This window comes from Natrix helvetica (genome assembly GCF_964273705.1).
Source record: "Natrix helvetica genome assembly, chromosome: 2".
In the NCBI taxonomy this organism is placed as follows: domain Eukaryota; kingdom Metazoa; phylum Chordata; class Lepidosauria; order Squamata; family Natricidae; genus Natrix; species Natrix helvetica.
The window spans coordinates 181,071,787-181,086,484 of NC_138552.1; the positions used below are offsets into that span (position 1 = coordinate 181,071,787).

The window sequence follows — 14,698 nt, forward strand, 5'->3', positions numbered from 1 at the left end:
ACACCTCCTCCTGGTGTGATCAATCCCCCAGAATTCTTAGAAGGAGTCAGTTCGTGCGGACGGAGCGAAGCGTCCAAGATGATGTACTGTTGACACGAAGAACCGAATCCCGGCCTTGAGAGCCAGGGTGGGTTGGACTCTCCCGCGGTGTACAGAAAAGGACCCTTCAGGTAAGCCAATGGTCATTTTCCTGTACACCGCTTGGAGAGTCCAAGCAATGGGACATACCCAAGTTATTGTCCATCTGGGTGGGCAGAAGAAGGCTCCCGGGATTCGGTCTCTGACACAACCGCCTGGAGCACACGCCTGCCGAAGGACGCCTCAGCTGAGGTGAAAATGTCCAATTTATAGTGTCGCACAAAGGGAGAAGGAGAGGACCACGTAGCGGCCCTGCAGATGTCCAGGATTGAGGCCTGGGTGGCCCAGGCCGCCGAGGTAGCAGCACTTCGTGTGGAGTGTGCGGTGATGCCGCGCGGAACGGCTTTGGATTGGCTCTCATAGGCTGTCGCAATGCAGGCACGAAGCCACCTGCCAATCGTGGAGGAAGAGACCTTCTTCCCTAGGGAACCAGGCTGGAAGGAGAGGAAGAGAGCCTCTGACTTCCTGAACTCCGCAGTACGAGCGATGTAAACCTTCAGGGCCCTCCTGACATCAAGATTGTGCCAGGAACGCTCTCTGGGATGCGACGGATGAGGACAGAAATTTGGCAACACAATGTCTTGCGCTCTATGGAACCATGAGTTTACTTTGGGGGTAAAGGTCGGGTCCAGCCTCAAAATGACCCTGTCAGGGTGGATGACGCACAGGTCCTGGCGAACAGACAGAGCCGCCAGCTCCGAAATCCGGCGGGCGGACGTGATGGCAATCAAGAAGGCCGTCTTCAGCGTCAGGAATCGAAGAGAAGTAGTGCGTAGAGGTTCGAATGGAGGGCCGGAGAGGGCCCGTAGGACCACGGACAGCTGCCAAGTGGGGTAGCGATGAACGGTGGGAGGGCGAAGGTTAGAGGCGCCCTTGAGGAAGAGGCGCACCTTCGGGATTTTGCTGAGAGGCAAAAGATGGTCGCCCGACCAGACGGTGGACAAGGCCGCCACTTGGCGTCGAAGGGTGTTCGGGGCCAGGCCCTTGTTGAGTCCCGCTTGAAGAAAGTCAAGGACTCTGGAAACAGGCGCGGTCGTCGGCTCGATGAGCAGCTCCTCACACCACTTGCGAAGGCTCGCCGCCTGAATGGTGTTCACTACCTCCTCTGACAGGCCTTCGCCTTTCAGTTGGTCCCCCTCAAGTGCCAGACGGCCAACTGGAGCCACTGGGGCTCTGGATGAACCACGGCCCCCTGGCTGAGGGAGATCTTACAGGGCAGAGCAGAGGAGTTTGGGAAATATCTACAGGACAAAGTCGCTCAAATCCGGAAGGGATGGGCCCCTTTCAGTAGTCCAGCTGAGACGCCCGCGGCAAGTCTTGAGGGACCGCTTTGGGAGGAGTTTGACTCGGTTGCCATCGAGGATTTGGACAGGTTGCGTGGATGTCTGCGACCTACCACATGTTTATTGGACCCGTGTCCCTCCTGGCTTGTACTGGCATCCTGGGAGGTTACACGCGACTGGCTCCTGGGCCTAGTGAACGCTTCGTTGGGCGAGAGGCTTCTACCGACCGCCTTGAAAGAGGCGGTGGTGAGGCCCCTGCTCAAGAAGCCTTCCCTGGACCCAATGGACCTAGTCAATTATCGTCCAGTCTCCAACCTTCCTTTTTTAGTGAAGGTTGTAGAGAGTGTGGTAGCACAACAGTTCCCACGTCACCTGGAGGAGAATGATTATCTAGACCCGCGCCAGTCCGGCTTCCGACCCGGGCACAGCACGGAGACAGCCTTGGTCGCATTGGTTGATGATCTCTGGAGGGCCAGAGATAGGGGCTGTTCCTCTATCCTGGTCCTATTAGATCTCTCGGCGGCGTTCGATACCATCGACCATGGTATCCTGTTGCACCGGCTAGAGGGGCTGGGAGTCAGGGGCACCGTTCTACAGTTGTTTGGCTCCTACCTCTCTGACCGGACGCAACGTGTGTTGGCAGGGGAGCAGAGATCGACCCGGAGGCCACTCACATGTGGGGTGCCTCAGGGGTCGGTGCTCTCGCCTCTCCTGTTCAACACTTACATGAAACCGCTGGGCGAGATCATCCGTGGTTTTGGGGTGGGATATCATCTGTATGCTGATGATACTCAGCTATACATTTCCACCCCGAACCACCCCAATGAGGCCGTCGAAATGATGTCCCGGTGTTTGGAGGCCGTACGGGTCTGGATGGATGACAACCGACTAAAACTCAACCCTTCCAAGACGGAGTGGCTGTGGCTTCCGGCTTCCCGGTTCAACCAGTTGCTTCCATCTCTGGCCATTGGGGGCGTGCAACTGGCCCCCATGGAACAGGTGCGCAATTTGGGCGTCCTCCTAGATGCCCAGCTGTCCATGGATGACCATGTAACAGCCGTGGCAAGGGGGTCGTTCCATCAGGTTCGCCTGATGCACCAATTGCGCCCCTTATTGGACCGGGATGCCCTACGCACAGTCACCCATGCGCTAGTGACGTCTCGCCTGGACTACTGCAATGCTCTCTACATGGGGCTTCCCTTGAGATGCACTCGGAGACTGCAGTTGGTCCAGTACGCGGCCGCGCGGGTGATTATGGGGAGGACTAGATACTCCCCTGTAACACCTCTCCTGCGCGAGCTGCACTGGCTTCCTGTAGTCTTCCGAGTGCGTTTCAAGGTTTTGATTATGATCTTTAAAGCGCTTCATGGCACAGGACCTAGTTACATGCAGGATCGCATCCTGCCCCATACATCCCTACGACCAATCCGCTCACACAGAGAGGGACTTCTTCGGGTGCCGTCCGCCAAACAGTGTCGGGGGGCGACACCCAGGAGCAGAGCCTTCTCTGTGATGGGCCCAGCCCTATGGAATGACCTCCCCCGTGACATCAGGACTACTTCCGATCTCCGCTCCTTCCGTGTACAGTTGAAGACCCACCTCTTTCAATTATCTGGCCTGGCTCAACCGTAAATTTTTCTTACTCCTCCTGACAGTTCTTTTAAATTTTTAAATTTAAATTGTTTTTACAATTGGGGTATTTTAATGGTGACTTTTAATTGTCCAATGTGATGTAATTTGTTACCTCCTCCGTGCATGTATGTCCTGTATATATGTATGTTTATGTGTTTGTATACATGTTTTATGTTTTATACACTCCATTGTACACCGCCCCGAGTCCTGTCTGGAAAGGGAGCGGCTAATAAATTTAAATTTATTATATTATTATTATTATCTGGTCCGGAGGGATGCGCCATGGAAGAGACACCGACAGGTGGACAAGGTCGGCGAACCACGACCTGCGGGGCCAGTGTGGGGCCACGAGGAGAACTTCCGCTCCCTCTGCGATGACTTTGGAGATGAATTGAGGAAGGAGAGGCAGGGGAGGGAAGGCATACAGTAGCTCGCGGGGCCACTTGCAACGCAGTGCATCTGTCCCCTCCGCCCCCGGGGTGAAGAACCGGGAGTAGAAGCGGTTGAGCTGCTTGTTGTCCCTGGACGCGAACAGGTCTACGGTCGGATTTCCGAATCTGTTGGACATCTGTTGGAACAGGCGAGGGTCCAGTTTCCACTCCGCAGGATCTATGATTGTCCTGCTCAACCAGTCTGCCTGTGTGTTGTCCACTCCGGAGATGTGGTCGGAGCGGAGAGATTCCAGATGGCGCTCCGCCCAGCGGCCCAGGGACTCCGCCTCTCTCATCAGTGCTCTGGATCTGGTGCCACCCTGGCGGTTGATGTGGGCCTTGGTGGCCACATTGTCCGTCATCAGAAGCACATGTTGACGATGGATGGACCGGCTGAAATGGTGCAGGGCCAGGCGAGCAGCTCTCAGTTCCAGTAGGTTGATGCTGTAACTGGTTTCCACTTGGGACCACTTGCCCTGGACAACCAGGGAACCCATGTGGGCTCCCCAGCCGGAGAGGCTGGCGTCTGTGGTGATGAGTAACCTCTCGGGCTCCTTGAATAGGTGGCCCTTGAGGGTGGCCGGAGACACCCACCAGCGGAGCGACCTCTTCACTTCCGGCGGAACTCGAATCGGCCTGGGAGAGTTGCTGCTGGATGCCCTCTGGTGCGGCAGCAGCAGCCACTGAAGCGCTCTGGAATGCAGGCGGGCCCACGGCACGATGGAAATGCAGGAGATCATTTTTCCCAGCAGCTGCGACAGAAGGACCACTGGAGCCTGCCTCAAGCTCATCACCTTGTGGGTCATGGACCTTAGACCGTCCAATCTGTCTTGGGAGAGGAAAACCCTGCACAAGTTGGTATCTATCACCGCCCCCAGGTGTACAAGTCTGTTTGTTGGAGTGAGATGGCTCTTCTCTATGTTTAGAGTGAAGCCGTGATTTCTGAGGGATCTCATAGTGGTTTGGAGATCCCGCAGGGCCTGCTGTCTGGACGACGACTGGATAAGGATGTTGTCCAGGTAGCACTGGAGCCTTATGGGCCTGCGTCTTAGCTGGGCCGCCACTACCGCCAGAACTTTGGTAAACGTCCGAGGAGCGGACGAGAGGCCGAATGGGAGAGCTTTGTACTGGAAGTGGCGACCTGCATAATAAAAGCGCAGGAACTTCCTGTGCTGTGGACGGATGGGAATGTGGAGGTATGCCTCTTTGAGATCTATAGATGTGAGGAGATCTCCCTGCCGAATCCCCGCCAGGATGGTCTGCAGTGACTGCATCTTGAACCTCCGGTAGGCGATGTGCCTGTTGAGGTTTTTGAGGTCCAAGATGGCTCTCCACCCCCCCGAGTTCTTTGGCACCAGGAAGAGGATGGAGTAAAACCCCCTCCCCTCTTCGCCCTGGGGAACGGGTTCCACGGCCCTGATGTCTAGGAGATGTCTGACTTCCTGGTCCATACGCTCCCTCTTTTGAGGGCAGGATGGGACGGGGCACCGGATGAAGGTCCGGGGGGGGAGGGACAGGAACTCCAGGGAGAGGCCTTCCCTGACTATCTGCAGAACCCAAGCATCCTCGGTTGTCTGGGCCCAATGGGAGGCAAACAGCTGGAGCCGACCCCCGATGGGCGCCGAGCTCGGGCAGTCACTTTGACTTATGGAACGGCCTGTTGGAGGCCCCACCGCGGTTATACTTGCGGAAGCCGAACTGCTGCCTGCCTCTGTCCCGAAAGGGCGCCCTGTCCTGGGACCTGTCGCCCTGCTGACCGAAGGACCTATTGGAGGGAGAGAAGGAAGAGGCAGAGGTGGAAGGCTCGGAGGCACGAAAGGACTGCCTCCTGGAATAGGGAGTGGTCTTACGTTCCTGCTTCTTGTTTAGAGAAGGGAGGATCTTCCTCTTGTCCTTGGACTCGATGAGGAGAGGATCCAGGGACTCGCCAAATAATTTGGACCCCTTGAAGGGGGCGGAGGCCAGTTTCCACTTGTTTTTCTGGTCCGCTTGCCAATGGCGGAGCCAGATCAACCGGCGAGAAGTGATATTAGAGCCAAGTGCCCTGGAGGCGAATTTAGTGGCGTTAAGGGAAGCGTCAGCGGCGTATTGGGAAGCCGCGATTATTTTAGACACGTCCTGGTGGAGGCGGACGTCTCCCGCCGGGAGCTTGGTTAGGAGCTCGCGTAGCCAGATCACAGAAGCCCTATTGAAAAAGGAGGCGGATGAAGAGGCCCTAATGGCCCAGGCAGCTGCCAGGTGGGTCTTGTGGCACGGCTTTTCCGCCTTCTTGTCCTCCGCCTTAAGGCCTTCCAGAAGGTCGGCCGGTAGGGAGGAGTTAGAAGTGAGTGCAGCGATGGGCGGGTCAACAGTGGGAAGGGCCAGAAGGTCCTCCAGCAGTGGCTCCATAGTATAAAGCTTCCTATCTACCCCACTGGGAGAGGACTGCGTGGCTGGTTGAGCCCACTGGCGCTGGATTAGGTCGAGAAACAGCCCCGGGACCGGAACCAGCTCCTGTTGGGGTGCTGGGACATCAAACATGACCGCATTGGGATTAGCCGGAGTGGCATCCGCCGCCGGTGCGGCCGGTTTGGGCTTGATCCCCACCCTGGTGGCAGCCTTGACCTTGTGGAGGACAGATTTGAAAAGGCTGGGCTTGAACAGACCCGCAAAGGCAGGCGCTTCAGGGGGAAGGTCCTCGTCGTCCGAGAGACCTAGCACCTCCGGGTCAGGGTCCTCAATGGCTGAGGCCTCACTGACCACCGAGGATTCCAGGGAAGGATGGCGAGCACGCTTGCTTGGAGGGGGAGCTGCCTGATCGGGTTTGGGACCCCTAGGGGCCACTGCAGTGGGATTCTTAAATTTCATGGCCTCCGTGATGCCCTTGGCAATGGCACGGGCCATCAGTTCCTGCATGCGGGGAGATAATTCCTCTGAGTCAGAATCAGGATCCAAACCCTCCTCTAGGGGGGGTGAAGCCTCACCCTGCATATCATCTATGCTAGCATCCCCAGGGGGAGGGGCCTGCTCACAGGCCCAAGAGGGTGCCGGGGAAGCCGGCTCTGCAAATGACCTATTTGGGGATAGGTCCTGGGACTCCACCTCCTCGGCAAGGACCATTTGGAGATCCTCCCGGGAGGGAGGGATTCCTGAGTGGGACTGTTCCCTGTCTGCCTGGCGTCTGGCCTTCTCAAACTGCTTGTCAAGGGCCCGCTGGCGCCTTTCAGCATCCTTGGCCTCAGCCACAGAAGGGGTTCTGGAACGCTGTTTCCCAGAACTACCCCCACCACTCTTGCCCGCACCCCCACTCCCCGATGAGGAGGAACCCTTGCTAGGGGCCTGAGAGAGGCTCGGCCTAGTATCTTGGGAATTGGGGGGACTAGGCAGGTCCATAGTCAATGACCACACAAGATGGAGCAAGGCTATGACAAGGCAGAAGTTAGAGAGAGAGACTGGTTGCTGCAAGGGGAACAAAACAAAAAAAATTGTCAAAATTGCTATATGCACAGTAATTGAATCAATACGTATGAAATTATCCCATGCTTAATACCAGTCAGAGGCCCAGGGGTAGGATTGGGGCCTGCACCGAGGCGCAAGGCTCCGCAGGAGAAGCAGGGAGGAGAATGACTAGAAAAATGCTTTGGCCTGCGCTTACTTAGGCCTCCTCCCTGAGCCGGTATGATGACCATTGGTATGGCCCAGGAACCAGCACCGCTCGCAAAAATAGGCAAAAGGATGGAGGTGGCGATCCCAGCCTGAGAAACCCTTGCTAGGCCCTGCCACCTCCGGCGGTCTCCTGATAACGAGGCTGATGCAAAATGGCGGCCATGGCTGGGCGCGCTTTTTTTCGCACCTAAAATGGCCGCTACAACAGCGTGGGGCTAAGGGAGAGCGAGGAGCGAACACGCCTCGAATGGCGACGATCGCTCACTCCTCCCTGCGGCAGAGGTCCTCTAGCAGGCCGGGGAACGAAAAAAACTTCGTCTAAAATAACAAACGAGGGGCCTGGGAGCGTAGGAACCTCGCCGCTGCAGCCGCGCCGTTTTAAACGACAAGCGGCAGGCCTCCGAAGCCGTCCCATGAGGATCGGCTGAGGGGCACCCCCCACCACCTTCCAGCTTACCTCCTGGCCTTCAAATGTAAATTCTACTGGAGAAAAACGCAGCGATGAGGAGAAAAACGTCTCACGAAGTTGGGGAAATGTTAGGAAAGAGAAATAAAACGCAAATAGAGAGTCCAAGCCAAAAAAGGATTAATTCAGCTCAGAGCTCTAGCTAATTACGTCCAAACGGGCTGACTGAGGAAGAATTCTGGGGGATTGATCACACCAGGAGGAGGTGTGGCTAAAGGAAAAATAGTTCCTCAGTCCTCAGGGCAAGCAGACTGAATTAACCCATTGCTTGGACTCTCCAAGCGGTGTACAGGAAAATAAAATGATCAGCCCAAGATAATAGATGTAAATAAAGAGTAATGTTCAAGCACGTATTTAGACCCTTAATCGGGTGTATTTATATTTGGGTTAGAATAACGTTTAAAAAGTGGTTTATTTTTAATTTATTTTTTTTAATTTATTTGTTTAATTGGAGGTGGGGAGAGGAACCAAGCTAGTAAACTTGGGGAGCATCTCCACAAATCAAAACTTTTAAGAACTTACCATTACACAGCTTCCCAGGCTGAGGTGCTGAAGTTCTGAACAGAAGTTCAGAATGCTGAGCAGTGCTGTTTGCTGTCATTAGGGAACACATCAGAAGCAAATATAGAAAGCAAACATAAAGAGGAAGGGTCAATTAGACATTAAAGGCTGTCACCACTTTCCCTGAAATCCAGCTCAAAACCTAGGAAACAGACACCACAAATACCATTTAATGAGTCCCCAGCTGCTCTAACCATTGATTGGCTTATAGTCAAGGTAATCACTACAACCCTTTATATAATAAGTCATTGTGGATGTGGTTTTGCATGCCCTGAAGACACCTTTATTCCCATGACCTATCAGCTCTTTTCCCTCAGGATAACTCTTAGAAGTCTGGTAAGTTCAAACAACAAGCAAGGCCAAACCAAAAACGCAGAGAGCTGGTGACATCCTGAAAAAGGAGAACATCTCTTGACATTCAGTGATCAGCTACAGCCTGATGGAACTGCCAATAGTCACACGGCATCAGGATCGAGTTGGTGACTTTAATGTCACAGGATGGCCTTGCTGACAAGGATGCTGACAATCATTGAGCACCTGTCACAAGCAACATGCAGATGGAAACAAATATAACGTGCACTTTACACTCGTTGCCATTTTAAGCATGTTCACAGTCAAGTGCCACCTCATTAAAAAAATGAAAAAGACACTAACAGAATATCAGATGTACTTTGAAAAATGGCTATTCTTTCGAATTTATGGATAACTTTTACACATCGGCACACATACTGCTCAAACTCAAATTAGTAATTCATCTTTTCCCAAACACTTTTCTTTGTTTCCAATTACTTTTCAGATTTTATCATTCTTAACAAAAACTGACAGGAAAAGAATAACATAAAGACAATTATGAATTTCTTATAGTGCAGTAAAAAAATCAAACCTGTAATCTTTCAATGTAACTTCACAAGTTATATGTATTCATTTAAGTGTTTCCAAAACGCAACTATGCCTTTTCAGTATTTTTACTGAATAAAATATTACATGAAAGACTTCTGTTATAAAAACCGATTTAAGCTTTATAACTTTAGCTGGTGTTCCAGTTTTAAACACTTGAGTCAGTCTACCTGATGCAATGTAAATACAATATTTAACACACACAAATATAAATAGGCATCTTTATCATTAAGTAGATACCTTGTTAAACGTTTTTAGCCATTTGCTATTTCTAAAGCACATACTATTTTTTTGTAATCAAGTATAATTTTCACAGTCTTTTTAATATTGAGGTTTTTATAAATTATTATTACATAATTAGATTTACTGTAATACTAAATAGGATGAGTAAATAGATTTAATCTCTAGGAAAGATTTCTACAAAATTATTAATGGGAAAAGAAAAAAGAGCAGCAAAGGTAAAATCCCACGATTAAAAGGAGGCACAATAACGCATCTTTAATAATGGAAAGTTATTCAGTCTTGCTTTATAACAGGGGTGTAAAACTTGTGTTGTCATGGCGTCACGTGATGGGCTGCGAGTTTGATACCCTGCTCTATAATATTGGGTTATCAGACATTTGCTTTATATTTATTAAAGGAAAAAAAACACTAGATTCTGCTAAAGGGTACATAACATTAGAAAAACTATGAATATTATATATGTTAATTCCATAATACTATAATCATAAATAAAATGGATGGTAATAGAAATTTCAGATGCTAGCATTAAAATATTTGTAATAAGTACAGAAATGATCAAATGGGATTCAATGTATTTATATACTGTGAATGAATTTCACTGTCAATGAATTTATATACAGTGAAAAGATGGGCCTCTAATCATTCATACTTCTGCTAGTATGAATTCAAGTCCAGGTAAGTTATAAAAAGAAAGGGCACATTCCATTCAATATCTACAATGTCACCATTGAACTAAACATATATATGTAATACAATTATGAAATTATTGGTTTGTATCTTGTTATAAAACAATCTAATGTTGGATATAAGAAACTTTTTAAAAAGTACTACCATGGGGAAAAAAACAAAAGGATTTTGTACAGTCCCAAAATTCTTCTTTGTGCTGTCCACACTTCAACAATAGCACAAAGCAAAACTTTTCGGTAGCAGCACCTGCCCTCTGGAATGGTATTCCTCCTGAGATTAGATTAACCACAACACCGCTGGCCTTTTGAAGGCTTTTAAGACCTTAGTTTTCTTTTTCCTCAAGTGTGAAGGTCAGGACCCACAAATTGAATGTATTTGTTGCTGACTGATTGTCTTCAGAGCTTTTTCTTTTGCTGTCAAGTGTGTTCTATTTATTAGATAAATAGAACACACTTCTAGGTGGTCAGGAGCTGCAGACCCAGGGCCTGAGGCTGTTGCTATGCAATGTGAGGTCCGTCGTTAATAAGGCCCCCCTCATCTACGATCTAATTTTGGAGGGGGAGCCGGACCTCGCGGGAATAACGGAGACCTGGTTGGGCCACGAGGGAGGTTTACCCCTCGTGGAAATGTGCCCACCAGGCTACCTAGCATTTCACCAGCCCCGGGCCCAGGGAAGGGGTGGTGGGGTAGCAGCGATTATCTGGGAGGATTTAGAGCCAAGGGAGTCCACTGTGCCACAGACGTCCGGGTGTGAATCCCTTGTTGTGAAATGGGGCCCTGGGAGACAGTTGGGCCTGCTGATAGTATACCTGGCTCCTCGCTATACATCAGCGGCCCTGCCTGAACTCCTCGAGCTGATCGCATCGGTGGCGGTTGAGACCCCCAAACTCTTAGTGATGGGGGATTTTAACCTGCCATCGGTGGGAGAAGCATCCGAGGGGGTTCGGGAGTTCATGGCTTCCATGACAGCCATGGACCTGACTCAATTGATTCAGGGCCCGACACACGAGGGAGGACACACCCTGGACCTTGTTTTTGTCTCTGGCCAGTGGTTGAGTGATCTGGGAGGAGGGGACGTAACCATCACTCCCCTGTCATGGTCAGATCACTCACTCCTCAGACTCGACTTCCCTGGTGCTACCCCCCGCTGCGGGGAGGCGGAACCTGAAAACACTAGATGGTTCCGCCCCAGGCGCCTGATGGAACCAGATAGGTTCCAGACGGAGCTTGGGCCACCTCCTGCAACCCTGACCCGCCCCCGGGTAGAGGACCTGGTGGTCACGTGGAATAATGCGACTACCGGGGCCTTGAACCGGGTGGCGCCTTTGCGGCCTCTCTGGCGGCAACGATCCACCCTGGCCCCTTGGTTTACTGAGGAGCTAAGGGTGATGAAACGCCGTAAGAGATGCCTAGAGAGTCGTTGGAGATCCTCCCATTCCGAATTTGACCGAACACAGGTACGAGCCCATTTAAGGACGTACCTTGTGGCACTGAGAGCGGCCAAACGTCAATATTGTGCCGCTCTCATTGCATCCGCAGAGAACCGCCCTGCCGTCCTGTTTCGGGTGTCCCGCTCCCTCTTGTTCCAGAGGCCGCGGGAGGCCCCTTTACAGGGTAGGGCAGAGGAGTTTGGGAAATACCTGCAGGATAAAATCGCTCAAATTCGGAAGGATTGGGTCCCTGTCAGTGGTCCTATGGAGACGTCCGTGGCGAGTCTTGAGACTTCGATCTGGGAGGAGTTTGACTTGGTTGCCATCGAGGATTTGGACAGAGTGCGTGGACGACTGCGACCCACCACATGTTTATTGGACCCGTGCCCCTCCTGGCTTGTACTGGCATCCTGGGAGGTTACACGTGACTGGCTCCTGGGCCTAGTGAACACTTCGCTGAGTGAGGGGTCTCTCCCGGCCTCTTTGAAAGAGGCGGTGGTGAGACCCTTGCTCAAGAAGCCTTCCCTGGACCCTATGGAGCTGGCCAATTATCGTCCTGTCTCCAACCTTCCCTTCTTGGCGAAGGTTGTAGTGAGTGTGGTGGCTTCTCAGTTTCCACGGCATCTGGAGGAAGATGATTATCTAGATCCGCACCAGTCCGGCTTCCGTCCTGGGCACAGCACGGAGACGGCCTTGGTCGCGTTGGTAGATGATCTCTGGAGGGCCAGAGATAGGGGTTGTTCCTCTATCCTGGTCCTATTAGACCTCTCGGCGGCTTTTGATACCATCGACCATGGTATCCTGTTGCGCCGACTGGAGGGGCTGGGGGTCCGGGGCACCGTTTTGCGGTGGTTCGGCTCCTACCTTTCCGGTCGGACGCAACGTGTGTTGGCAGGGGAGCAGAGGTCGACCCTAAGCCCCCTTACGTGTGGGGTGCCACAGGGGTCGGTCCTCTCGCCACTCCTGTTCAACACATATATGAAGCCGTTGGGTGAGATCATCCGTGGTTTTGGGGTGGGATATCATCTGTACGCTGATGATACTCAGCTGTACATTTCCACCCCGAACCACCCCAACGAGGCCGTCGAAGTGATGTCCCGGTGTGTGGAGGCCGTACGGGTCTGGATGGATGACAACCGACTCAAACTCAACCCCTCCAAGACGGAGTGGCTGTGGGTACCGGCTCCCCGGTTCAGCCAATTAATTCCATCCTTGGCCATCGGGGGCGTTCAACTTGCCCCCGTGGAGCGGGCGCGCAATTTGGGCGTCCTCCTGGATGCCCGGCTGTCCATGGATGACCATGTGACAGCCGTGGCAAGGGGGGCGTTCCACCAGGTTCGCCTGGTACGCCGATTGCGCCCCCTACTGGACCGGGACGCCTTACGCACAGTTACTCACGCCCTGGTGACGTCCCGCTTGGACTACTGTAACGCTCTCTACATGGGGCTTCCCTTGAAATGCACCCGGAGGCTACAGCTGGTCCAGAACGCAGCCGCGCGGGTAATTATGGGGAGTACTAGGTACTCCCATGTGACACCTTTCCTGCGCGAGCTGCACTGGCTTCCTGTGGTCTATCGGGTGCGTTTCAAGGTTTTGATAACTATCTTTAAAGCGCTCCATGGCTCAGGACCTAGTTACTTGCGGGATCGTATTCTGCCCCATACATCCCTGCGACCAATTCGCTCGCACAGAGAAGGACTCCTCCAGGTACCGTCCACCAGACAGTGTCGAGGGGCGGCGCCTAGGAGTAGAGCCTTCTCTGTGGCGGGCCCAGCCCTGTGGAATGACCTCCCTCCGGATATCAGGACTACGTCTGACCTCCGTTCCTTCCGATTTAAGCTCAAGACCCACCTATTCCAAGTAGCTGGCCTGGCTCAACCATGATCTAACTATATCGCTCCTGACGGGTTTTTATTAGTATAATTCAATTGAATTTATTTATTGGGATTTTTAAATATTGTGACTTTTTAATTGTTTTACAGCTATCAGCCTACCTCCTCCTTGTATACGTCTTATATACGTCCTTGTCATATGTATGTCCTGTCCAGATTTGTATTGTACTTTGTATTCTATTTGTTTATTGTACGCCGCCCCGAGTCCTTCGGGAGAGGGTGCGGCTTAGAAATAAATATTCTATTCTATTCTATTCTATTCTATTCTATTCTATTCTATTCTAGATTTACAGGTAGTCCTAGACTTAAAACCAGAATAGACTGCAAAATTTCTGTTGCTAAGTGAGACAGTTGTTAAGTGAATTTGGTCCTATTTTATGACCTTTCTTTCCATAGTTGTTGAGTAAATCCCTGCAGTGGTTAAGTTTGTAACATGGTTGTTAAGCAAACTCAATAAGGTTCACTTATCAGAAGGTCGCAAAATGTGATCATATGACCTTAGGACACTGTAACCATCATAAATATGAGTCAGTTGTCAAGAGTCTGAATTTTGATCACATGACCATGGGGATGCTGCAATGGTCGTAAGTGTGAAAAATGATCATGTCCCTTTTTTTCAGTGCTATTGTAACTTGAAATGGTCACTAAATGAACTTTTGTAAGTCGAGGACTACCTGTATTTATAGTCTCAGCTATCCAAAGTGACTTGATGGGAGATGGCAGACTTTATACATATACCATACACATATAATAAAGCCTGATAACATCAGCTGTCATCATTGAGTCACAAAATATGTAACTCGATTCTAAGCCATGAAACACATGACAACACATTCTGAACCACAAATCATATGGCTTAATGTAGTTTAAAAGTTAAAATGTTTTCCAAAGACCCTCCCTTAAATCCATTTTCCACTCAACTGACATCACTAGTCTTCCCGTAGTGGTGCTTGGGCTCTCAAAAACCTAAAACTTCTTCTGCCAACTCCCCCCAACCCGCCACCCCGACATGGCATTACTAGGCAGATGAAATCTTGTGTGTGTGTATATATATATGCTAGGATAAATATCCAATCAATGTTTTATATATATATATATATATATATATATATATATATATATATATATATATATATATATATATATATATATATATATATATATATATATATATATATATATATATATATATATATATTTATATATATATATAAAACATTGATTGGATATTTATCCTAGCATATATATATAAAACATTGATTGGATATTTATCCTAGCAGTCCTGGGTAGAACCTGAAACCTTTACTACACTTAATAGGTCTTCTTTTCAATATAAACAATGCCATTTCATTCTATCCACAACTCAATGCTTATCCCAAATGCTAGAGGTATA

At 50.6% G+C, this 14,698-nt stretch overlaps 1 protein-coding gene across 5 annotated transcripts in view; it reads right to left on the reverse strand.

Moving 5' to 3' along the window:
- FBXL4 (F-box and leucine rich repeat protein 4) overlaps positions 1 to 14,698 on the reverse strand; it is a 51,568-nt gene that overhangs the window by 13,013 nt on the left and 23,857 nt on the right. For all 5 annotated transcript variants that reach the window (XM_081941079.1, XM_081941077.1, XM_081941078.1 and 2 more), the window contains exon 6: positions 8,118 to 8,189. In XM_081941079.1, coding sequence (XP_081797205.1) covers positions 8,118 to 8,189 — 72 coding nt within the window. The remainder of the gene's footprint in view (positions 1 to 8,117; positions 8,190 to 14,698) is intronic.